Source organism: Chiloscyllium punctatum, chromosome 2 (assembly GCF_047496795.1).
Source record: "Chiloscyllium punctatum isolate Juve2018m chromosome 2, sChiPun1.3, whole genome shotgun sequence".
NCBI classification, from domain to species: Eukaryota; Metazoa; Chordata; class Chondrichthyes; order Orectolobiformes; family Hemiscylliidae; genus Chiloscyllium; species Chiloscyllium punctatum.
The window spans coordinates 30,353,855-30,379,738 of record NC_092740.1 but is presented as its reverse complement, the minus strand read 5'-3'; the positions used below and the strand labels follow the sequence as shown (position 1 = coordinate 30,379,738).

The window sequence follows — 25,884 nt, the reverse complement described above, 5'->3', positions numbered from 1 at the left end:
CCCACAACTGAACATCAAACTGCCGCTTTCAGGCTATCACTGACCACATCTCCTCCACATTGCTTCGTGCCTTACAGTCCACCAAATCCTCAAGGATCTCCTTCCCAAAATCCACAAAGAGGACTGGCAGAGCTGTCAATTCAATCTGCTCCTGCCCCAATGGACTTATTTCCTCCTGTCTTGATCCTATTTTCTCTCCCCTTGTTCAGTGTCTTCCCACACATATTCACGATTCTCCTGACACTTTACGGCAGCTCCACAATTTCCAGTTTTCTAGCCTGAGCCACCTTCTCCTCACCTTGGATGTGCAATTCCTCTCCATGCCCATCCCCTATCAGGATTCTCTGGAGGCTCTCTTTTTCTTCTGTAAAAGAAAGCATTGAGAGCAGCAAATACAGTAGAGTAAAATACTGCTTCACCTGAACGCTGTGTCTGGGGCCTTGCACAGTGAGGAGAGCAAGCATTAAACCTTCTGCGATTATATAGGAAGGTGCCATGGGAAGTTGAGGAAGTGTTAAGAATGATGAAGGATTGGACCAGGGTGTCATGAATTGAATGGCCCCAGCAGAATGCTGACAGTGGAGGGGAGAGGAAGATGTATTTGGTGGTGGTATCCTGTTGGAGGTGGCTGAAATGGTGAGGATTTTCTTTTGAATGTTGAGATTAGTGGGGCGGAAAATAAGAACAAGGGGAACACTATCATTGTTCTGGAAAAGAAGGGAAGGTGTGAGGCCTGAAGTATGGGAGATGGGTCAGACACAACTAAGGGATCTGTCAACCGGAGTAGGGAATCCTTGATTGAGGAAAGTGAAGGTCATGACTGAGGCAGCCGAGTAGAAGGTTGCATTATCAGATCAGATGTGGCAGTGACAGAGAAACTGGGATAATGAATGGAATCCTTTCGGGAAGCAGGGCCTGAGGATGGGTAGTCAAGGTAACTGTGGGAGTTGTTGGGCTTATAATGGATATTGATGGACAGTCTATTCCCAGAAACGGAAACAGTGAAGTCAAGGAAATAAATGGAAGAGTTAGAGGTACATCCGGTGAAGGTAAGATAAATATGGAAATTAGAAGCAAAGCTGAATTTTTTTCAATTCTGGCCATAGCATCAAGCAGCACTGATGGCATCATTGATGTATCAGAGAAAGAGTTGTGAGTGAGGGCCCGAATAGGACCAGAAATGTTTCATATCCATGACAAGGAGACAGTTATAACTGGGGCCCAGTCTTCATCCACCACCATCCTCCTTTGCTTGACTGGGATCGTTCTCACTTTGAACAACATCAATTAAACTAACCCCATTTTCTCCAAGTCAAAGGTGTGGACATGAGGCTCACATGGGCCCCAGTTATAACTTCAGAGTATGCCCTCTGTTATAAAGTCATACAGTCATAGAGATGTACAGTACAAAAACAGACCCCTCAATCCAACTAGTCCATGCTGACCTGATATCCTAAACTAATCTAGTCCCATTTGCCAGCATTTGGCCTAGATTGCTCTAAACCCTTCCTATTCATATATCTATCCAGTTCCCTTTTAAATTTTGTTATTGTACCAGCCTCCACCACTTCCTCTGGCAGCTAGTTTGATACATGCACCATGTGAAAAAGTTGCTCCTTAGATCCCTTTCAAATCTTTCCCCTCTCACCTTAAACCTACGCCCTCTAGTGTTGATCTCCCCTACCCTGGGGAAAAGATCTTAGCTATTCACCTGCTCTATGCCCCTCATGATTTTGTAAACCTCTATAAAGTCCCCCTTCAGCCTCTGGTGCTCTCGGGAAAAAAAGCCCCAGTCTATTCAGCCTCTCCCAATTGTACAAACCCTCTAATTCTGGTAACATCCTTATAAATCTTCTCTGAACCCTTTCAAGTTTAACAACATATTTTCTATAGCAAGGAGACCAGAATTCAACACAGTATTCCAAAGATGGCCTAGCCAATGTCCTGTACAGCCACAACATGACCTTCCAACTCCTACACTCAATACAATGACCAATATAGGCAAGCATACCAAACACTATCTTCACTGTCCTACCCAGTTGCGACTCCACTTTCAAGAAACTATGAACTTCTCCATTTTGATCTCAAACCCCAGCTGTGTCTTTTGATTTCTCTCTCATCAGAGCAGATCTATTTTCTTCTTTTCACATTTATCATTTCCATCTATTATGCATCTCTATCTCTTCTTTACCACCATTCTTGTTCTTTTTTGCTCAGGGCATTCTCGCGACATGTTTCACTCATCCCTCCTAGCTCTCTGTCAACAGCATTAAAACCATAATTCTCCAACCTTTTCAGGTCTAAAGTGGCATATCAGACTTGAAATGTTAATCCTGTTTTCTCTCTCTCCACAGATGCTGGCAGACCTGAAGAATCACTCCAGCATTTTCTATGCATTTTTAAATGATTCTTTTCAGTTTTAGCATCCCAAAGATTCAAATTGTTATTAAATTATTCAAGGAATGTGGGAATAGTTGGCTAAGCCAGCAATTCCCATCTGTAATACCACTTGAGAAGGTATAAATAGATTTTAAAAACTGATCTGTCTCTCCACAAAAGGAAAGAAGCCAGCGCGAGAAAATTACTGTACTCCAAAAAGCATTGTTCAGAAATTTCAGCCACATTACGAAACTCAAATATTGTTAACATTCAAGAGCTACTCCGCAGTAAGCTATTTCTTCCCCACTAAAAAGCACACATGGTTGGGTCTGAAGTTAGCAAAATAGAAGGCTGTGTAAGACAATTGATATTCTAAAGCATAGAGAAGATTATTAAAGAACTGAAAGATCACATACATGCTAAAAGTTACAGACATCTGTTAAGAAATGAACATGCATTCAAAGTCGGGGAAAACGGTCATTTACAATGTTAATTAAGCTACAAGAAAAACAGACAGAATACAATTTTATCACTTGCAGAGAATCTAGTTTAAATTTTAATTATGGTTTCAGTAAAATATTTTAAGTCGGGTGTCCTTCACTTTTTAAAATAGCATTTGTCTTAATTTGGCAACTGAAGACTAAGTGTTTACAAAATGACTGTTGCAGTTACGGATTGATAACTATCATTCCTGTGTCTCAGCAATTAAACCTTTACCTTGACACGAAAGATGCCTAAACACATTATGCGAGTCTGAGAATGTTACATCTGTTCTCAATGCCTGTACATGCTGAGACTGCATGGATAATTCTTATATTACGGGATGGTAATTGTAATTAAGATTCCTCAGTTACATTCCAAATTTGGTTTTGACTACGATTAATTTTTACTCAGAGCAACCTTTTCTGATTGTAATTTTTATATTTCTGAAAGTTAAGAGATTCTAAATTCTTAATGGTGATTTCTATTTCTAGGCAAGTCAATTTTGTGAGGAGTATGGTGGTCATGTCTTTGTCACAAATCTACATTTTAACATTTGAACATGATCTTGGGATAGAAATTTCCAAATGAGTGTGGTCTCGGCTTATCTGTGCAAATTCATAAAATTCTGCCTTCTGTTGTTCTTTTCCAATTGTTTGAAAAAGGAATGCTGGTTTGTAGTTTTCAGGACTTTCTTTCAGGGATACTCTCATTGAAGTGTAAAGATACAAGTCTGTACATGTCACGGTGTGAATTGTCACCAATTGTCATTAGTCTTTTTCTTTTGTAAAAGTTAAACTATTAAAATTCCTTAACCTCTTACTTATTGGAAGATAACTCTACTTCCTTCATTGACTGTATTTCTTTATATGAGTTCATTCAAGGATTGTCTCTGTGAGACTACTCTTTTCTTATTTGTTCAAGAGATGTAAAAGTCTTGGTAAATTGCTGCAGTGCATCTTGTCGATCGTACACATTGCTGCCACTGTAGCTGGTGGATGAGGTCTCCATTAAGTAAGTGTTTTGTCTTTAAGCCATTAAACATCTTCAGCATTGCGAGAGGTACAGCAATCCAGGCAAACGGAGATAATTTTATCACATCCATGACGTGTGTCTTGTCAGTCACAGGTAGGCTTTGAGGTGTGGGAATATGAAGAGAAACAGTAGGATAATAAGGAGGGAAGATTTTTTAAAATTGGGAACAATGAGGAATTTCTTCACTGAGAGTTGAAAATCTCTGGATCTCTCTAACCCAGAGAGCTGTGAAAGCTCAATCATTGAGCATGTTTCAGATCAAAATCAATAGGTTTCTGGAGACTAATGATTTCAACAGATATGGGGGGAGCGTGGGAAAATTGTACTGAGGTAATCATCTATTACCTAGAGTAGCATGACAAGCTCAATGGGCTGAAGGGCCTGATTCTTTTCCTACATTTCTCTGAGACACTCTTGAGAGTTTCAAGCTGCTGACCCGTCTCTGTACCCACAATATTTATTTGACTAGTTCAATTGAGTTTCTGGTCTGTCATAACCTGCAGAATGTTGATAGTGCAGGATTTCACAATGCGACTGAATGTCATGGGGAGGTAGTCAATACTCTCGGTTTGGAGATGGTCACAACAGATACGTGACACAAATGTGCCTTGCTACTTATTAATCCAAGTCTGAATGTTCTGCATGTCTTATTAAAACCATCTAAGCCTGCATTGCAGCATTTAAGTAGTTGTAACTGGTACTGGACATTGCAATCATCAGCGATCATCTCACTTCTGACCTTATGATGGAGGGAAGATCATTGTTGAATCAGCTGAAGATGGTTATGCCTCAGACATTGGTCTGAGGTACTCGAACAGAGATTGTCTTGAGCTCAGATGACTGACCTCGAACAACCACAACTATCTTTGCAAAGTATAACCTATGCCAATGGAAAGCTTCCCCCCGACTTGAATTTTGCTCGGACTCCTTGATGCCACCTTCAGTAATGGATGCTGCCTTGATGTCAAGGATAGTAACCCTTACTTCTTCTTAACTTCAGCTCTTTTTTTTCAGGTTTGGATGAAGATTGTAATGAGCTCTATAGCTCAACAGTCCTGGCAGAAGCCAAACTGAGCAGCAGTGAGTGTGAGCTGAGTAAGTGTCACTTGACAGCACTGTTGATAACACCATCTATCACTTTGGAATCACTACTAGAACAGCTTGGCTGGTGCGACAGTGCGCGTTTTCAGCAGTGTGGCTAGGAAGTCTTCAGGGGTTTCACAAGGTTTGTGCAGATTCTAGTATGTAAGATGTTTCTTAATACCAGTTGCATTGATTGATTTGGATGGAGACCAGTACCGAAGATAGCGGGGACATCTGGCCCAATTATCCACTCAGTACCTCTGGCCAAAATTGATTTCAGCTCTAGAATAGGGATTTTTGAGTGGTGTCCACCTCTTAGTTGTCCACCATAACTTCTAACAGAATGTGGAAAGACTGCAGAGTTTAGATCCAATCCAATAGTTGTGGGGCCACTTCTCTCTGTTGCTTTTACAACTTTTGACGGTATGAGGGAAGAACTTTCAAAAGCTGATTGGAGGCAGATGTTCGCTGGTAAAGGGACAGCTGGAAAATGGGAAGCCTTCAGAAATGAGATAACAAGAATCCAGAAAAAGTATATTCCTGTCAGGTTGAAAGGGAAGGCTGGTAGGTATAGGGAATGCTGGATGACTAAAGAAATTGAGGGTTTGGTTAAGAAAAAGAAGGAAGTATATGTCAGGTATAGACAGGATAGATCGAGTGAATCCTTAGAAGAGTATAAAGGCAGTAGGAGTATACTTAAGAGGGAAATCAGGAGGGCAAAACGGGGACATGAGATAGCTTTGGCAAATAAAACTAAGGAGAATCCAAAGGGTTTTTACAAATATATTAAGGACAAAAGGGTAACTAGGGAGAGAATAGGGCCCCTCAAAGATCAGCAAGGCGGCCTTTGTGTGGAGCCACAGAAAATAGGGGAGATACTAAATGAATATTTTGTATCAGTATTTACTGTGGAAAAGGGTATGGAAGATACAGACTGTCGGGAAATAGATGGTGACATCTCGCAAAATGTCCAGATTACAGAGGAGGAAGTGCTGGATGTCTTGAAACAGTTAAAGGTGGATAAATCCCCAAGACCTGATCAGATGTACCTGAGAACTCTGTGGGAAGCTAGAGAAGTAATTGCTGGACCTCTTGCAGAGATATTTGTATCATCGATAGTCACATGTGAGGTGCCGGAAGACTGGAGGTTGGCAAACGTGGTGCCACTGTTTGGGAAGGGCGGTAAAGACAAGCCAGGGAACTATAGACTGGTGAGCCTGGCATCAGTGGTGGGCAAGTTGTTGGAGGAAATCCTGAGGAACAGGATGTACATGTATTTGATAAGGCAAGGACTAATTAGGGATAGTCAACATGACTTTGTGCATGGGAAATCATATCTCACAAACTTGATTGAGTTTTTTGAAGAAGTAACAAAGAAGGTTGAGGAGGGCAGAGCAGTAGATGTGATCTATATGGACTTCAGGAAGGCGTTCAACAAGGTTCCCCATGGGAGACTGATCAGCAGGTTAGATTTCATGGAATACAGGGAGAACTAGCCATTTGGATACAGAACTGGCTCAAAGGTAGAAGGTAGGGGGTTGTTTTTCAGACTTGGGGCCTGTGACCAGTGGAGTGCCACAAGGATCGGCGCTGGGTCCTCTACTTTTTGTCATTTACATAAATGATTTGGATGCGAGCGTAAGAGGTACAGTTAGTAAGTTTGTAGATGACACCAAAATTGGAGGTGTAGTGGGGTTACCTCAGATTACAACAGGATCTGGACCAGATGGGCCAATGAGTTGAGAAGTGGCAGATGGAGTTTAATTCAGATAAATGCGAGGTGCTGCATTTTGGGAAAGCAAATCTTAGCAGGATTTATACACTTAATGGTAAGGTCCTAGGGAGTGTTGCTGAACAAAGAGACCTTGGAGTGCAGGTTCATAGCTCCTTGAAAGTGGAGTCACAGGTAGATAGGATAGTGAAGAAGGTGTTTGGTATGCTTTCCTTTGTTGGTCAGAGTATTGAGTACAGGAGTTGGGAGGTCAAGATGTGGCTGTACAGGACATTGGTTAGGCCATTGTTGGAATATTGCGTGCAATTCTGGTCTCCTTCCTATCGGAAAGATGTTGTGAAACTTGAAAGGGTTCAGAAAAGATTTACAAGGATGTTGCCAGGGTTGGAGGATTTGAGCTATAGGGAGAGACTGAACAGGCTGGGGCTGTTTTCCCTGGAGTGTCGGAGGCTGAGGGGTGACCTGATAGAGGTTTACAAAATTATGAGGGGCATGGATCGGATAAATTGACAGACTTTTCCCTGGGGTCGGGGAATCCAGACTAGAGGGCATAGGTTTAGGGTGAGAGGGGCAAGATATAAAAGAGACCTAAGGGGCAACTTTTTCACGCAGAGGGTGGTACATGTATTGAATGAGCTGCCAGAGGAAGTGGTGGAGGCTGGTACAATTGCAACATTTAAGAGGCAATTGGATGGGTATATGAATAGGAAGGGTTTGGAGGGATATGGGCTGGGTGCTGGCAGGCGGGACTACACTGGGTTGGGATATCTGTCAGCATGGACAGGTTGGACTGAAGGGTCTGTTTCCATGCTGTACATCTCTATGACTCTATAACTGAGAGTACATTTATCCCTGTGCTGTGGTTACACCATGTCTTGTGGGAGGAAAGAGATGTAGAAAGGCAAAAGAGTTTAGGGAGGCAGTTCGAGAGGGATGGTATGTACAACTAAGGCAGAGTCACCATGATGGACTGAAAGTAGACAGGGATGCAGAACATATGAGAATCGTAGCAGAACCCGATCTATCAATAAACATTAAAAGACTTATTTGCAGTAGCAGTCAACTGATATCATTAGGTTAAAAATTACACAACACCAGGTTATAGTCCAGCAGGTTTATTTGGAAGTACACTAGCTTTCGGAGCACTGCTCCTTCACACTAGCTCCGAAAGCTAGTGCTTCCAAATAAACCTGTTGGGCTATAACCTGGTGTTGTGTAATTGTTAACTTTGTACATCTCAGTCCATCACCGGCATATAGGAATCATGACAATCATTAGGAACAGACAAACTTAACACTTTGTTATCGAGCTTTTTGTAGCAGAGAGCGGCGGGAGCTGGGCGGGAGTGAAGTCGGATCACAAAGCCGGTCGGAAAGGTAAGTGATTGTTGTTTGAGTGGGTGTGTTCTAGACCCCAGGTCCTACAAAGTAGGGCCTCCCTCCTCCTCTAACCTAAATTAAAAGTCCACAGACTTGCCCCAAAAAGAGGGTCCAAGGAAGTTCCTGTGGAGTGAAGAGTGAGGCTTTAGCTCAGGAGTCTTTGACAAGGAGGTTGAGTGAAGTGATTACACCACAGTTGAAGAGGGTGAAGACATGACTGCCAAGCTGGTTCAATGTGCGACTTGGTTGATGGGGGAGGTCCACGTCTCTGGTACGTCTGGCTCGTATAAGTGTGGAAAGTATGTGCACATTCAGTGACTGACAGAGCATATTGCAGCACTGATGAAAGAACTCGAGAACCATCGGCTCATCCGAGAGAACGAGATCTTTCTGGACAAGACCTTCAGCGAGGTTATTACACCGACCATACCAGAAGAGAGCAGACGATGAGGAAAGCAGAGAGGAGACAGGTGCAAGAGACCCCGGAGAAAGTACCTGTCAGGAACAAGTTGAATCTTTTGGAAACAGTAGAGACAATGACACTGCCAGTCCGAGAGGCGGCCAGGTCTGTCAATCAAAAGTTGGTGTGGAGGCAGAGTGGAAGAGTCGGACATCGCACAGAGCCGTGGTAATTGGGGACTCCATAGTGAGAGGAACTGACCGGGGTTTTTGTGGCAGGAGACGGGACTTAAGGATGGTGTGTTGCCTTTCTGGTACCAGGGTTAAAGACATCACAGACAGAGTGCAGGAAATCCTTAAGGACGAAGGTGAAGAGCCAGAGGTGGTGGTACATGTCGGCACAAATGATGTCAGGAAGAAGAGGAAGAACATACTACAGCGGGACTTCAGAGAACGAGGAAGTAGGCTGAAAAGCAGGATGTCCAAGGTGGTTATCTCCGGTTTGCTTCCAGTTCCTCAGGCTGGTGAAGCCTGAAACAGGGAGATAATGGACTTGAACGTGTGGCTTGGGAACTGGTGCAGGAAGCAAGGATTTCAATTCTTGGATCACTGGGGTATGTTTTGTGGTAAGCATAAAGTCTACAAGAGACGGTTTGCACCTTAATAGGTTAGGGGCCAGCATTCTGGCAGGCAGGTTTGCTACTGCAACACAGCTAAGTTTAAACTAAGTAGCGGGTGGGGAGGGGACAAACTGGATGTTTAAGAAGGAAATTGAAGGGAAAGTCAGAACAAGGGAAGTCAAGAAAGACAACTGCATCAATGAAGCAGAAAACTCAAAAAGGGATCATGCTGTAAGGTTGAGTGAAATAGAAGTTGATGGGAAGGGTGAGGGCAGTAACAAATTAAAAATACTATATATGAATGCACGAAGCATTAGAAATAAGATGGATGAGCTTGAGGCTCTTTTGGAAATTGGTAGATATGATATTGTGGGGATAATTGAGACGTGGCTTCAAGTGGACAGGGCCTGGGAAATGAATATTCAAGGCTACACGTGCTATCGTAAGGACAGACTGACGGGCAGAGGGGGTGGGGTGGCCATGTTGGTAAGGGATGATATTCAGTCCCTTGCGCGGGAGGACCAAGAATCAGGGGATGTCGAGTCAGTATGGACAGAGCTGAGAAATTCTAAGAGTAAAAAGACCCTCTTGGGAGTTATCTACAGGCCCCCAAACAGTAGTCTGGATGTCGGATGTAAGTTGAATAAGGAGCTGAAATTGGCCTGTCGCAAAGATGTTACTACAGTTGTTATGGGGGATTTCAACATGCAGGTAGACTGGGAGAATCAGGATGGTATTGGACCTCAAGAAAGAGACTTTGTGGAGTGCCTCAGAGATGGATTCTTAGAACAGCTGGTGCTGGAGCCTACCAGGGAGAAGGCAATTCTGGATCTGGTTTTGTGCAACGAACCAGAATTGATCAGGGACCTCGAAGTGAAGGAGCCATTGGGAAGTAGTGACCATAATATAATAAGCTTCAATCTGCAATTTGAGAGGGAGAGGGTACAATCGGAAGTGACAATATTTCTGTTGAATAAAGGGAACTATGGAGCAATGAGGGAGGAGCTGGCCAAAGTTCAATGGTGCAATACCTTAGCAGGGATGACAATGGAGGAACAATGGCGGATATTTCTGAATATAATGCAGAAGATGCAGGATCATTTCATTCCAAAAAGGAAGAAGGATCCTAGGAGGAGGCATGGGTGGCCGTGGCTGAAGAGGGAAGTTAAGAAACATAAAGTTAAAAGAGAAAAAGTATAACATAGCAAAGATAAGTGGGAAAACAGAGGACTGGGAAGCTTTTAAAGAATAACAGAGGATTACTAAGAAGGAAATACGCAGATAAAAAATGAGGCACGAAGGGAAACTGGCCAAAAATATAAAGGAGGATAGTAAAAGCTTTTTTCGGTATGTGAAAGGGAAAAAAAATGGGCCCTTGAAGACAGAAACAGGGGAATATATTACAAGGAACAAAGAAATGGCAGAAGAATTGAATTGGTACTTCAGAACTGTGTTCACTGGGGAAGACACAAGCAATCTCCCTGAGGTAGCAGTGGCTGAAGGACCTGAACTTAAGGGAATTTATATTTGCCAGGAATTGGTGCTGGAGAGACTGTTAGGTCTGAAGGTTGATAAGTCCCCGGGGCCTGATGGTCTACATCCCAGGGTACTGAAGGAGGTGGCTCGAGAAATGCGTTGGTGATTATTTTCCAGAGTTCGATAGATTCGGGATCAGTTCCTGCGGATTGGAGGGTGGCTAATGTTGTACCACTTTTTAAGAAAGGTGGGAGAGAGAAAGCAGGAAATTATAGACCAGGTAGTCTGACTTCAGTTGTGGGAAAGATGCTGGAGTCTATTATAAAGGATGAAATTATAACACATCTGGATAGTAGTAACAGGATAGGTCAGAGTCAGCATGGATTTATGAAGGGGGAATCATGCTTGACTCATCTTCTGGAATTTTTTGAGGATGTAACCCTGAAGATGGACGAGGGAGATCCAGTAGATGCAGTGTACCTGGACTTTCAGAAAGCTTTTGATAAAGTCCCACATAGGAGGTTAGTGAGTAAAATTAGGGTGCATGGTATTGGGGGCAAAGTACTAACTTAGATTGAAAGTTGGTTGGGTGACAGGAAACAAACAGTAGTGATAAACGGCTCCATTTTGGAATGGCAGGCAGTGACCAGTGGGGTACCACAGGGATCAGTGCTGGGACCGCAGCCTTTTACAATATATATTAATGATATAGAAGATGGTATTAGTAATAACATTAGCAAATTTGCTGATGATACTAAGCTGGGTGGCAGGGTGAAATGTGAGGAGGATGTTAGGGGATTACAGGGTGGCCTGGACAGGTTAGGTGAGTGGTCAGATGCATGGCAGTTGCAGTTTGATGTGGATAAATGTATCAACTTTGGTGGCAAGAACAGGAAGGCAGATTACTACCTAAATGAAATCAATTTAGGTAAAGGGGCAGTACAAAGAGATCTGGGTGTTCTTGTACACCAGTCAATGATGGTAAGCATGCAGGTACAGCAGGTAGTGAAGAAGGCTAATAGCATGCTGGCCTTCATAACAAGAGGGATTCAGTATAGAAGCAAAGAGGTGCTTCTGCAGCTGTACAGGGCTCTGGTCAGACCACACCTGGAGTATTGGGTGCAGTTCTGGTCTCCAAATTTGAGGAAAGACATTCTGGCTATTGAGGGAGTGCAGCGTAGGTTCACAAGGTCAATTCCTGGAATGGCGGGATTACCTTACACTGAAAGACTGGAGCGACTGGGCTTGTATACCCTGGAGTTTAGAAGACTGAGAGGGGATCTGATTGAGACATATAAGATTATTAAAGGATTGGACACTCTGGAGGCAGGAAACATGTTTCCATTGATGGGTGAGTGCCGAACCAGAGGACACTGGTTATAAATATGGGGTAGACCATTTAGGACAGAGAAGAGGAGAAACTTCTTCACCCAGAGAGTGGTGGCTATGTGCAATGCTCTGCCCCAGGGGGCAGTGGAGGCCCTGTCTCTGGATTCATTTAAGAAAGAGTTGGATAGAGCTCTCAAGGATAGTGGAATCAAGGGTTATGGAGATAAGGTAGGAACAGGAGACTGATTAAGGATGATCAGCCATGATCATATTGAATGGTGGTGTAGGCTTGAAGGGCAGAATGGCCTACTCCTGCACCTATTGTCTATTGTCTATTCTACTTTTGCAAGTAGTGTGGCCAGATAACTGAATAGAGACAGGGTATAAACCTGTGGCCATTCTCTTCTGTATGGCTCAAGCTTCACACAAGCCAGCCAAATTTGCCACTGAACTGCTGGGGAGATCTGACATTACAGCTTCACCCTACTTCCTCGATGTCAGGTATAGCACTGTGAATTCCTTTAAAAAGATGTTGATTTTTTAAAAAGCGCTGATGTCAAAAACAATGAAAGGGACAGGCCACTCAGCAGTGAAATTGCCAAGAATAAATTGAATCAAATACTTTAGACTTGACACTCTCCTCGACTGAGTCCTTGATGCAGGATGCATTTTCAATGAGCCAGTCATTCATGGAAAGGTAACAACTGAAAATATTGTTTGCGTGCATCACTGTTCATCAAGCTGTTTACCACAGCCACATATGGTACAAGCCAATATAGTACAGGCCAATATGGTGAATTGCTTTTATGATTACTAAATCAAACATAACGGACAATGTGATTGGGTTTTGTGTACTCATAAATCACTTCTGGACTGAGTTTACATATTTATTGCGCTTGTTTATAAAGTACGACTATAAAGAGAAAACATGAGAATGTTTTCTGATTATTGTGAAGTCTCTCACTCCACAGCACATGAACGATGCTGGATGCTTACATAAATGCAAACGTCCAGTTCACAATCCTGCATTCTGGGTGCATGTTGGCATTTTGCTCTTAAAATTGTTGCAACGGCCAAAGTGGTTTTGCCATTGCCACATGTCTATCATATACAATATTGCTGAACAGCTCAAATAAGATGCTCATGGAAAGGCACCACTCAAAATGTTAGGCTCACGGAGCACAAGTTCTGTTTAATTGCTTTTGGTGAGACAAATATTGACTTTACAAGACAATAGTTATGTGGCTAGGTTAGTTACATTTCTGATCATGGGAACTTGGAGGATGGTGATGTTGAGGAAATTCAGTGACGATAGCACCTTAGTCTAGTGATGGCTGGCAAGAGCAGATGATTAGCTTCTGTCTTGTGGGAGATGATCACTGCCTAGAGTTTGTGTGGCTTGAATATTACTGCCACATATCAGTCACTGAGGAACTCTGAAAGGCATTGATCTTTTGACAATCATCACTGGAGAGGAGGCCACTGCTGAAACAACTAGCCGAAAGTGGCAATGGCGACATGAAGAATAATTGTTTTCAAACAGCGGGTGGTTAGCATCTGAAATCAGGCAGTGAGACACTGCCTCACAGTGTGGTAAATGCTAGTTCCATCAATGTATTGAAGAGGGAATTGGATTATTGCCGGAGAGAGGAAAAATATGCAAAGCTGGGGAGCGAAGGTTAGGAATGACACTCAGTAAATTGCTCCCACAGAGAGCTGACAGAGACATGACAAGCTGAACAGCATTCTGTTGTACGGCAACATTTCTGAGAGTCTGTGAAGTGGCTGTAAATGCTTGGGCCTACTGCCCTGAGGAAGCCCTCTAGTAATGTCCTCAGGCTGAGGTAATTAGCTTACAACAATCATAACCATCATTTTTTACACTGGGCATGGCTCCAGCCAACAATTCCTCAGCCAAATTCCTCCAGACTTCATTTTATGAGGGCTCCTTCATACCATACTTGGTAAAATGCTGCATTGATGTCAAGTGCAGTCATTTTCACCTCACCTCTGGAGGTCAGCTCTTTTTTTATCCACTTTTGGGTTAAGGTTGTGGCGTGAAGCTGCTCGTCCATTTCCCCACACACCCCCATTCCACCAGGAGTAATGCCAGCGTGCTACCAACAGGACGTCACTGGACTTCCAGCTGTCAACTGCAGAGTGATGGAGGCAGAGACTTCTGCCTCTGAGTGCATCTGCTGTGGAACCGCAGGTCAATCTGATTGGCTGGTATTTCCAGCAGACCCTGGCACTGCCAAACATTTGGGTGGGAGACCGGTGAATTCACAACCCGTTTCATGAGAAAGGCCCAATGGATTTGCAGTGAGGTACATCAAGTGGTTCCTCCACCCATGGAATGAGGATGCAAAGGGGGAGGAGGACAAGATTTGGTAAGCTGATTGCCAAGAAGGCACAACACCTTTTCTACCTCAGGCGAATCAGGAAATTTAGTATGACCATAAGGACCGTAACCAACTTCGACAGATGCACCATTGAGAGCATACTGTCTGGGTGCATAATGGTCTATACAGCAACTGCTTTGCACAGGACCATAAGAAACTACAGAAGTTGGTGTGCACAGCCCAGACCAACACGGAAGCCATCCTGCCATCCATGGACATCATTGACATGGTTCGCTGCTGTGGAAAGGCTACCATCATCAAAGATCCATCGCACCCCAGTAATGATCTCCTACAACCCCTTCCATCAGGCAGAAGATACAGAAGCCTGAACACACGCACCAGCAGGTTCAGGAACAGCTTCTTCCCTGCTGTTATTAGTCTGATGAATGAGCTCTCCAGCCTCAAGTAATACTGATCTCGCTAATGCTGATCTTGCCTACCGCACGGCATGTGCAATGTAATCTGTATGCCTCTAAGTCTTTTTGAACCATATATCCTTGCTTACTATGATCTGCCTGTACTGCTCAGAAACAAAGCTTTTCACTGTACTTTGGTATATCTGACAATAAATCAATCAATCAATCAATCAATCAATACAGTGGTTTCCCCTGATGCATGAAGAACATCCCCCAAACATAGTTCCCTACCACTTCCTTCCCATTGTTTCAAGGGCTTTAAAAAAATGGCTTGTCCATTCGGACCTACCTGACCATGTCAACTGTTTTTTTGAAGCGAGTGGAGTAATACTCATTATGTCATTAAATGTGATAGGCAGGCTGCCAATTTCGGCATTTGGTTTCAATCAGGTTGAGGTGAATGGGAAGGAGGTGGTCTGGGAACCCACCTGAATTTACAGAAACTCACTTCCCCTACACCTGACCTGAACTCCAACCCACCCAACCAGCCTGGTGGGTGTAGTGAAAAAGAACCTGAGGTTTGCCATCAAGTATCATCAGAGAAAATCAAACTGAGAACAGGTTCGTGTGTTTCACATTCCAGTCAGAATGTTTGTTCAGAGCACAGAAAATTTCAGGTTAAAACAAAATATAAGACCATAAAGATGTCTCAAAAGACATTAGGAAGAACAAAGCGCGAGAACAGGAGTGAATATGGATCGTACAGTGCATCGAGCTGACTATGCCATTAGACACCTTCACGGCTTATCTTGAGCTTCAGATCTATTTTCCTGCCCATTCCCTTCTCCCTCAATTCCCTGAGATAGCAAAACTCTGTCTACCACAGTGTTAAACAAACAAGAGTCAATAGTAAATTTATAATGGCAAGAGAACTTATTTTTAACCAGACTTTCCCACAGAGACTAATTGGCATTGAATTTGTACACAAAGGTAATTTTTCCTTTTCATCTCTTATTTAAAAAACAGAGAACTTCCACACTGCATTGCTTTGTCTATTTTTGAAACTAACTTTATCATAGCAGGGAGTTGGCAATTTGACATCATGCAAAGAAATCCTGGAACCAAAATCACTTGAACTACTAAAGGAAGAAAACACAACAGTATCTAGAGGGAGCTGGTAATATCACTGGGCAAGCGAATTCAGAAACTCTGGAGGCATAGTGGCTCAGTGGTTAGCACAGCTGCCTCACAGCACCAGGGAGCTGGGTTTACTGTGCGGAGTTTGCACGTTCTCCCCGTGTCTGCTCAGGTTTCCTCCGGGTGCTCCGGTTTCCTCCCACAGTCCAAAGATGTGCAGGTTAATTGGATTGGCCATGCTAAATTGACCATAGTGTCCAGGGATGTGAAGGTTGGGTGGATTAGCTAATGGAAATGCAGGTTATGGGGGGGGGGGGGGGGGTGCAGGTGGGTCTGAATGGGATGCTCTTTGGAAAGTTGCTATGGACCTATTGAGCCAAATGACCTGTTTCTACATTGTTGGGATTCTATGATTCTAATGCCCTAAAGGACATGGTTTCAAACACACCAGGGCAGATGGCGATATTTCAATTCAATGAAATGTTAGCCGACTCACAAGCTAAATGTCACGGTTGGTGTTTGTTTAAAATCTACCTGATTCACTAATGTCTTACCATCTGCCATCCTTATGTAGACTGACCTATAATTGACTCCAGACCAACAACAATGTGGTTGACTCCTATTGGGAATAAGTGCTGGCTTGAGGACTCTTGTGGTGCAGTGGGAATATGCCCACTTTTGGGCCTGAGAGCTTGAGTTCATACCTTACCTGCTCCAGAGGTTTTTTTTTAGATTACTTACAGTGTGGAAACAGGCCCTTCGGCCCAACAAGTCCACACCGCCCCGCCAAAGCGTAACCCACCCATACCCCTACATCTATATCTACCCCTTACCTAACACTATAGGCAATTTAGCATGGCCAATTCACCTGACCTGCACATCTTTGGACTGTGAGAGGAAACCGGAGCACCCGGAGGAAACCCACGCAGACACGGGGAGAACGTGCAAACTCCACACAGTCAGTCGCCTGAGGTGGGAATTGAACCCGGGTCTCTGGCGCTGTGAGGCAGCAGTGCTAACCACTGTGCCACCGTGCCGCCCACTATAGCATCTTATAGCATGTCTTATAGCATGTCTGAACAGGTTGATTAGAGATATCTAAATTTATGAATTAGGACTCAACCAAATTAACAACTGGCCTACATCCCATGGACGAGGACAAAATATTAATTTTTGGTTGTAATGACAATGCTCTTAACAAATCCAAAGGCTTTGATTCTGAGACATGTTGCTGAGGAATAATCGGGACACTGTGAGAAAAAAAGGTGCACCTCAACAGTAAGCAATGATCATCAAAGAAATCACATTCCTCACGAACACTATGCAGGTTTATCTGATGCAAAATTCAATGGTGCAGACCAAATTTGATATGCATTAAGCCTATTTTAGCTCTGATCGTTCCTCCACACACCCCAAATGGAAGCAAATAATGGCACACACTTTAACTACAACAGGAGTAATGGTTACTTGTATAAATTGCTGGTAAAAGAAAAGAAAATGACACAAGTTAAAAGGGAAACAAAACCAAACACTAAAATCAAAAGTTTGATTTCAGCAAAAATGAATGAGTAAAACTGTAGATGTATTGATGACCGTTGGACTATCTAAAACAGTTATCCTTTAGTAAAGTTAAAAAAGACTTGCATTTGTCCAATACTTCACAATGTCCAAAAACATTTTCCTGCCAGTTGAACAACTACAACTTGCATTTAACACAGTAAAATAGCTCAAAGAATCATGACACATCAGAATCCCTTAGCGCAAATGGCCAACAGTTTGTTGAAGAGGTAGATTTGTGAAAGGAGCAGGAGTGGGGTGCTAGACTGCCCGCTTACACATGTTGTGGGAGGCAGTTTAAGGACAGCTTAAGGGGAGAAAATACTGACAAGAAACAAGGAGCTCTCACCTGAGGAAGAAAATGAATAATCACAACAGAAACCAGGGTGGCTATATTATTAGAATCTACCAGCACAAATTGCCCAAAATCAGCAAAATCACTGAACTTTTACTGACGGTAGTTTTACTGAATTTATTTTACTGTAAAATTATTGTAAAGTGAAAAAGGATTGTGAAACAAAAAGTAAATACCCAGGTAATAGAAATTAATTTTAAAACTCAGTTACCTCTGGAGCACTTTGTGAAGTTAATTAAACTGCTGAAGTTAGAAACAAGTTGAAAAGCATTACCCCTCTCATAGAAAAGTTACTCTCTCTGTATCACCCAGTTTCTTTCAAGAAAACTGAGAGCTCCAACAAAGAGCAATAAGAAAGTTGAGGGTCAAGTCAGTCACCAATAAAACATTCTTGGCAAGCGTCTTCACATTAGATATAAAATACTTTTAATCCCCGACACATAAAAGAGATTTTATTTTCTTGGGGAAAAAAGTCAGCTTTTTTTCTCTCTGCAAAGGTGCTAAATCAAATAGAACAGATTAATTCACAGCAGCTGACAAAATACACGCCAATGAATAGTGCAAAATAGTCCAAAAGAAATAAAGACATTCAGGCTGCCCACCTTCATTTTAACCGCTGCCCTGTGGCTGCTTGCTCCATGTCTTGTTGCTATCCAATGTCGGTCTGCTTTAGGTATTTAAAGCTTCAAATTGGACCAGAAAAAGATCCCAGATAAAAGTAATTATTGGCAAAGACAGATCCATTAAAAAATATTTGGTGCACAAATGCACTCAGAACGTACACAAGCAATCGCTTGCAGTGTGTACCAGAAGCTATGGTTAAAAGTATACAGCATAATGGAATGATGGCTTGAACTTTTTGGGATCAGGTTTTACAGATTGGACATGGTTCTCCCTTCAATCATTCATCTGGCACACACAATGGTTTGTTAAGGAAGAGGCAAAACAAGATTCAGTAGCATGAATTAACCGTTTTAATACTGAACTGAGTGCAAGAATAGTCAGTACAGCTGTCAGGACAAATACTGGAACTCAGGATTTCAGGGTAAATCTACCAGCTGACCTTCAGTCATCCTTTTTAATACAACAGTTGTGCTTTGAAATATACTGTGAAAATAATGAATGCTTTACACACTGATTATATTTCTCCACTCCACTTTAGGACTAATTAGTGTAATGAAATTGCAAACATATCCACCTTCATGCTAAATTTAAAAAGGCACAAAGTGTGTTTTGCGGCAGATAAAGCATGTTTTGTGTCACTTGCGGTGGAACATGTTAATTCTAGGAAATTAAGATCATTTTGTCACATTTTTCCTCAGTTTCAACATCAACTATCCCTCGGGTAAGATACCACACACATTTACAGAGCCAAGCTCCCCACACTTCTTTGGTTGTCTGACCTCAAAAACAAAGCAGACTATATTCTCTAATGCACCTTCTACACCTAACACCCTTCATGCCCTCTGATGCCGTTCTCTATCAACATTGTTTAATTCATCAGTCAAATAGGAAACTGGATGAAGAGATCTGGAATACAGTAATTTATCAGTTGGAGCGGTTCATGGAACCCAATCAGGGAGCTTTGGAATTAAAATGATGCCGAAACAAAAACAGTTTAAATAAGACCGTCAAACTCAGCAACAAATTCAAGAGTGTTTCACAGCCACTAGAATCAGAAATGAAACCACTCAAATAAAATTTACTAAGGTTTCTTTATGTCAGAAAGAGGCCTTTATCCGTTCAATTGCCTCGATTTGAATTCAGGTCTCAGAGGTGAAAGGGTAGTATTCTAACCTTTCGCTCCATCCATTCCCTGCCACTTTCCTTTTTAACAGCTAAATTCATTCTCTTGCCATTAGCTGCTATTACAAGAACCATCTGCTTGCATCACAACACCACTCAGGATTAAAAATAGACCTTTCACAAAGACTCGGTGCTGGCCTTATCTAATTCCCATTTACGCTGAATTGTAAAACTTTTAGGAGCGAACAAGCTAAAAACAATGGCAACTTGCTACAAAACATAGAAATCCTCTTCACCATCTCCTGTGCTCCTTCTCCAACAAATGCCAGCTTAATATGCAGAAGTGCTTCAATCAATCATCAACAAGGTTAATACAGCCTAATAACACCGGTTTGGATAGAGACTGACGAATAACAGAGGAGCTCATTTGAAATTGATTACAAGTATAGCACTCAGCATTCACAATGAACGCAGCCCTCCAAAGCATTTCTGTGCACAAAACCATTAATCTTCATTATAAGCAAGGATACAGAATGAAACAACTCAGAATGAAAGAATGGGGTGGTGGTTTGTGAATCAGATTTCTATTAATGCGCAGACAAAACCTAAATTTTCGGCATGTGACAGAAAATGGGCAAGCTATCAAACAAAGCATCAAAACTGGTCTATAAAAATTGAAATGTAAACCGCCAATTAAAGCTCATACAATAATAACAACACTGCAAAATACAGCAACATTTTGTGAAAAATGCTCATGGTCATCAGGCATGTTAAGCATTACATTGTAAATTTCAGCTACATGCACAGGAAAGATGAAAGTCGAGTAAATTTACTAGAGATGTTGTTTACAGAAAAAAGTCATAAATTAAAGACTTTTAGATAATTATATGAAGTTCGGGGCTGAATTTTGATGATTTACTTATTTTCAACAAACATTTTCGATAAAAGTTGCTTCTTTTTCATACAATGGTGTTTCTGCATTTTATCTGAAGCCAGCACACCATGAGGAAAGAATTGTTAAAGTATTTTCCCTCGATGCGACACTAACACTTATTTTCATGTTGCAGCAATAAAATATAAAGTGATTTGAAGGCACTGTGAGATGCAAAGAAATTTCATTACTCCAAGAGTTAAGAAGCCAGTGCACAATCTTACTGCACATTATGTCAGTAATGATGGGCAAACCTTTCACCTTTTAATTGAAATCTCTATTCTCCTGGCTCGCTGTGCAATGGAGAGAGACTTTACAGCTGCAGTATTTCTTTGTACATGGATCAATTACTAGTCTATCTGAAAAGCCACATACCAAAATTTCACACAGAAAAACTGACTAATTTTATTCCTCCAATTCTATTCCTTCTTCAAGTCAAATATAAACCCAAAATTTGCTGTTAATGCTTCATATATCAGGTTAGCGTGAAAATTCCTTTCAAAACATCACCATACCTTACTGCATGCTATGTTTTTATTGTCTGCTTTTTTAATTGTTGTATAAATTTCAGTTTTCACAGACCAGTAAGGATGCTTTGTTTTATGCGGTACATGTTTGTTACCATATGCCTGAAATTCAGATTTTACATACACGTTGATAGAAATCTTGTTGTCAATCATCATTCCTGTACAGTAGTCTGCTTGCACTTTTACCGAGTAGCTGTGCTTGAGAGTGGGCAGTGAGTGCTGGCAAATTAATAGACAATAAAGGGCAACACAGCTGAGCCCAATCCTTGCCCTTGCACAATGCCCACAAACAGTTCACTGACTAGCCAACAGAGACAAGATATTTTCAAAGAATTTCTCCCCACCCTAGTTTGGCCAATTGCAAGTCAATGAAGTATTTACCCTTTTGCTAGTTGAAACCATTGCACTCAGAATCGAAAAAGGATGAAGCCTGAGGATTTTCAAGATCTATACTGTTTGGTAGCGTAACATTTAATCTAACATACCCCCACTAAGTCATGAAGTGGTATTAAAATCTACAAAGAAAAAATTGTGCGAGTAGTATAATTCTTAACTCAAAGTAACTTATCTCAGCTATATCTCACTAAATTTATACAATAAAAATGATGCTTGCAGATTCAATTATTTTTGCCAAAGATCTCACAAAAGACTGAAAAATTTCATTTTACGTTAATGTACACATACAAAAGAAACATTGGCTTATCCTCATGTTCCGTGAAAAATAAAAGATAGCAGCAGCATTACCACATTTAGTAGGGTAATTGGGGACAAACAGATTGGATCGCCTGCCCTTCACTTTGTCGACATTTCAGTCAGGAGACAACCTCGACTCACTACTCACCATTACCCACAACAATTCGAATCCCCTTCGGCACACAGGCTGCCAGCAAACATTATTAACTTGAGAGTTCTGCCTTCATTCAACAGTGAAACTGTGATACTATGATAGAGAGTAACACCTACAAAGGCACCCTCTCCCTCCCACCTTCTCTGCAGGGTACCTCGTTGTCAAGATGTGCAATTGGAAGATACGTAGAGTTCTGTGGAATGATTGACTTACTCTTGCTGTCTGTTCTTATGACTTCAGACAATCACATCTAAATCTTTACTCAATGCCTTTTGCCTCATCCGTTTGTGCAAAAAGGATAGTTTCACCCAAAATAACCCTCCAGCACTACACTCCAATGAATGTGACAGAAAATCTGTCCCCATGCTACGACATAACATATTCAACTTGAAATTCATTCCCAAATTATTATGTTCATAGCTAATAGATGTGATCCATTTACAACAATTCATAGCCTGCAACGTGAGCAAACTTGTAAAATACCCTAATCAATGCTGCAAATTCTTGCTTGGAAATAACAACAAGGTCAACTTTATCATAGACAAAACTTTGCACCTCACACTTCCCCTTCAGTTTGGTGTTGACAGAGCTGTCTGGCGCAGTGTGAGGTGAGCTGTTTCTTGCTGCATTGCCCCAATTCATCTCAAGTAGCAACACTGTCAAATATATTTCAGAAACTGCAATTTTATACTGATTTTGATCAAAGACAGAAAGCTCAGATTACATTTACTACCTCCAGGAAATGACTACAAAAAGCACAGAAACCTAAGAAAATAAAAACTGGCCATCAGAAAGTCTGTAGTGCACAATATTTACATGTTAAAACGTTTGGGAAAGCGACAAAATCCTTCAGTTATTTTCTTTCAAACTTAAGTTTAGAAACTGAACCAAAAAGAAGTTCCTTTTCCCAACTTACTCTCTTTTTTCCTACATTAATTAAGAAACTTACATGCATTTGCACGGTATTTCCTGACATCAGGAGACCTAATCTCGTTTAAAACATCAAGGTGCTTCAGGACTTTTTAAACTGGGAATCTGTGTTCAGAATTTTAATCACCTAATTTTTACCATTCTCCTCATTTAGTAAAAGACATCTTGTGATTGATTACTTTAAGAAACACAAAATTCCGCCTTATGTCATTTGTTCGCAGATGCCGTCTGACACCTCATATGTATCCTATATTCCTTATTAGCATTTATCCCTTTTATCACCCAACACGTCTCTGGGTTCCAAACTTCTGAACTTTCACTTTGTACTGCCCGTTGTATAGCTTTATTTTTGTTTCCGGTTGTATTCTCAAAAGGCGTTTTAAAAATGACCAGCACTATCACAATCAGCTTGGGGTGGGCGGGCCTTTTCAGTTTAGAGAAATGATGTGGAAGAGCCGGTGTTGGTCTGGGTGGACAAAGTGAAAAATCACACACCAGGTTATAGTCCAACCATAACCTGGCGTTGTGTGATTTTTAACTGAGTCAAGAGAAACAAAGTGGCAGGTGATTGCAGCGCTGAAAGCTGTCACAAAGGGCGGTGGGTGAAATCAGCTCTCTGAATTTGCAAAGGCCTCAGAAACTACCCGCTAGTTTTGATCAGTTTTGGCAAGCCTGCTTCAGTTTACTAGTAACCTCGCCCCAGCACTGACCCCCCAACCCTGACAACAACAACAGTCAATCAGTCAATGTCTCCTGGCTTGTCCAAAACTTTTAAGTCCCCACCCATAGCTACCTTTCAGCCAGCTGATCTGATCTCTCCCTCTCTCCCACCACATCCCTTGGAAGTCTGGCTCACACACATCTCACTAACCTGTTGGACGACTATGTTGTAGATGGGGGGGGGGAGGGAGGGGGATGTTTACACCTGAGACAGCGAATGTGGGCAGTTGTTGAAAAAAAACACGGTTTGTATGTTGGACTGGACTGCCTTACTCTTAAACCCGAATGTGAGTAGTTGTGACTGCTTCCGTCAGTGAGTTGTTACACTCAAATTGGGGAGGACGTAGTTTGTTCAGTAAGCTTGGAGTCAAGAAGTGAGATGGGAAACTGAGGATTACATTCAAAAAGTGCAGTTTCTCTATGTAATTTATAAGTTGAGGGTGGTGGAAGAAAGTAAAAGTCTAACTCGGAGAATTCGAATTAAACCTGCAGCCTTCGTGGTGAATAAGCGAGAGGCGGGAAAGGAAACTAAACAACAAAAAGAAACCCCGAGATTTCGAAATGTTTTGTCAGATGCTGAGGAATGGAATCAGGAGAGATGGCATCGTGCCTCCATCTTAAAGCCAAAAGTGAGGAGTCCACGGACTGACTTATACAAGGCACGGCGCTCATCTCCAAATCATGAGAGAGATCAGTTCAGTGTCCACCCCATAGTCAGATTCCCATCAATCCCGATCGTTGTGAGCGATGCACACTCTTGCAAACTCAACAATGTGGCTGGAGCCACATTTCCACAGACCGAGCAGAGAGAGAGAGAGAGAGAGAGGGTCCATTGTGCATGTGATCTGTTGTCCCTTTCTCTGGTGAGGCGGCCCTGTTCCCTGTGTGTGTCCGCGCATTGCTGCTGGAACACCCGGCTCTCTCATCCAGCGAGCAACGGGAAATGCAATCGGAAGGGGCCGCATGCAACACTTCGGAATCTGCCCAGGTACCGGCTTGCATTTGCAAACTTCAGCTGAACGGGTGCCCAAGCGCTACAACTCTCCCCAAAAGCCAGAGGTGTTTATCTATCTCTTATCACGCAAACCATTCTTCAGAGAATGAATCAGTAACGGGTGAGCAGGGGACTTACTCCTGTCGTTTTGTTATTGTCGTTTCCCATACTTTGAAGGTGCTGGTGAAAGGAACTGCAAGCGTCACATGTGTACACCCCCCCCCCCCCGCCACTCCCAGCCCAGTGACCCCAGATACCGTCAAAACAATTCAACTGTTTCCCTTAAAGAATCAAAACAAGACAAGCAGCCCTTTGCGCGTCCCTGCCTTAACTGTGTAAAACTACCGGTCAGTTTCTGAATCACACACAGATACAGACACACCAGGAGGAATCAAGTTGGTGGCACAGAACATGTCCGAGCGATTCCCGAGGCAGCTGATGGAGAGATCACACTGCACCCCGGCATCGCCTGCGACATTGGGCAACGAGAAGAAAATGTCTTTTTTTTCTCTCAAAAGAAAAGCCAATTCTTCAATTGCACGGTCTCCTGTCAGCCTGCACAAGGCGGCAGGTTTGCTGGTGAGAAACTCTCCTCACATCACACGGTTCAGAGCCGTCAATCCCACACAAAGAGCCACGGGAGAGGGAGGACAGAAAGACACACACACACACACAGAAAAGTTTGTAAAATGATTAAAAGTCTCGCAACTTCCACTCCTGTTCAGCAAGCGAGCACGCTCCAGACTCGTCTTAAAACGCTTGTTACAGCAGGAACTGCGAACGCTTACTTCAAAAAACCCAAACAATGCGCGCCACAGAAAATTAAACTTCGCAGATCCCCAGACTGTTGCTTGAAGGATGCACCCTCAGGGCCGATGCAGTCAGAGACAAGGGACACACACACACACACACAGACAGGGAGAGCAGATCGCTGCGCTGTGTGTATGGGGGAGGGGGGGTGGGGTGGGGGGGAAGCCTGGCGGCGGCTGATCCCTGTTTCTCTGACAAGCGTACACATGGCCCGGCGCCGCAACACTGACCTTACCTCAGCAGCTGGGGAGAGCCGGCTTCCCCTGGAGCCCGGACACAATGCCCCTCATGGCCAGCGGCTGCCCTGAACAAGCCCTGCACGGGGCGGCTGGAGACGGGATGCTGAAGGCGGCTCTTCTCTCTCCCTCTCTCTGGGTTCTCGGCGTTGTCGGTTTGACTGTGAGAGCGGGCGGCGAGCTTCCACACGCACACATGCCCCCACCCCCCTCCTCCCCTCCTCTCCCTGCCTAAGCTGATGCAGAGCGCCCGTCCTTTCATGCTGTGTCCAATCAGTGCATCTACGATGCAATGATTTAAGGGGTCAGCCATAAATAAACTTGCTGGTGAATAATGGCTTTTCACTTGTTTTCTGAAGCTGCCGTGCGATAGGATGCATCTAATTACTAACAACACCGAATATATATGTAAATAAAATATCTA

The 25,884-nt window shown here is 42.8% G+C and overlaps 2 protein-coding genes across 16 annotated transcripts in view; one reads left to right on the top strand and one right to left on the bottom strand.

Moving 5' to 3' along the window:
- The window catches only part of LOC140495521 (teneurin-3), a 2,480,372-nt gene that overhangs the window by 797,995 nt on the left and 1,656,493 nt on the right, over nucleotides 1-25,884 (bottom strand). For 12 of the 15 annotated variants that reach the window (XM_072594600.1, XM_072594605.1, XM_072594604.1 and 9 more), the window contains exon 1: nucleotides 25,460-25,642. The exons of 1 other annotated variant lie outside the window; for it this stretch is intronic. The gene's annotated coding sequence lies outside the window, so the exon portion shown is untranslated. Of the gene's footprint in view, nucleotides 1-25,459; nucleotides 25,643-25,884 lie in introns of those variants that run through there. 2 more of the 15 variants (XM_072594614.1, XM_072594639.1) reach the window with 1 other exon arrangement.
- On the top strand, nucleotides 962-25,532 carry LOC140492243 (uncharacterized). Its single transcript, XM_072591162.1, has 5 exons — nucleotides 962-1,049; nucleotides 4,909-4,989; nucleotides 8,029-8,085; nucleotides 23,781-24,408; nucleotides 24,785-25,532. The coding sequence occupies exons 1-5, from the start codon at nucleotides 962-964 to the stop codon at nucleotides 25,530-25,532; spliced, it is 1,602 nt and encodes a 533-aa protein (XP_072447263.1).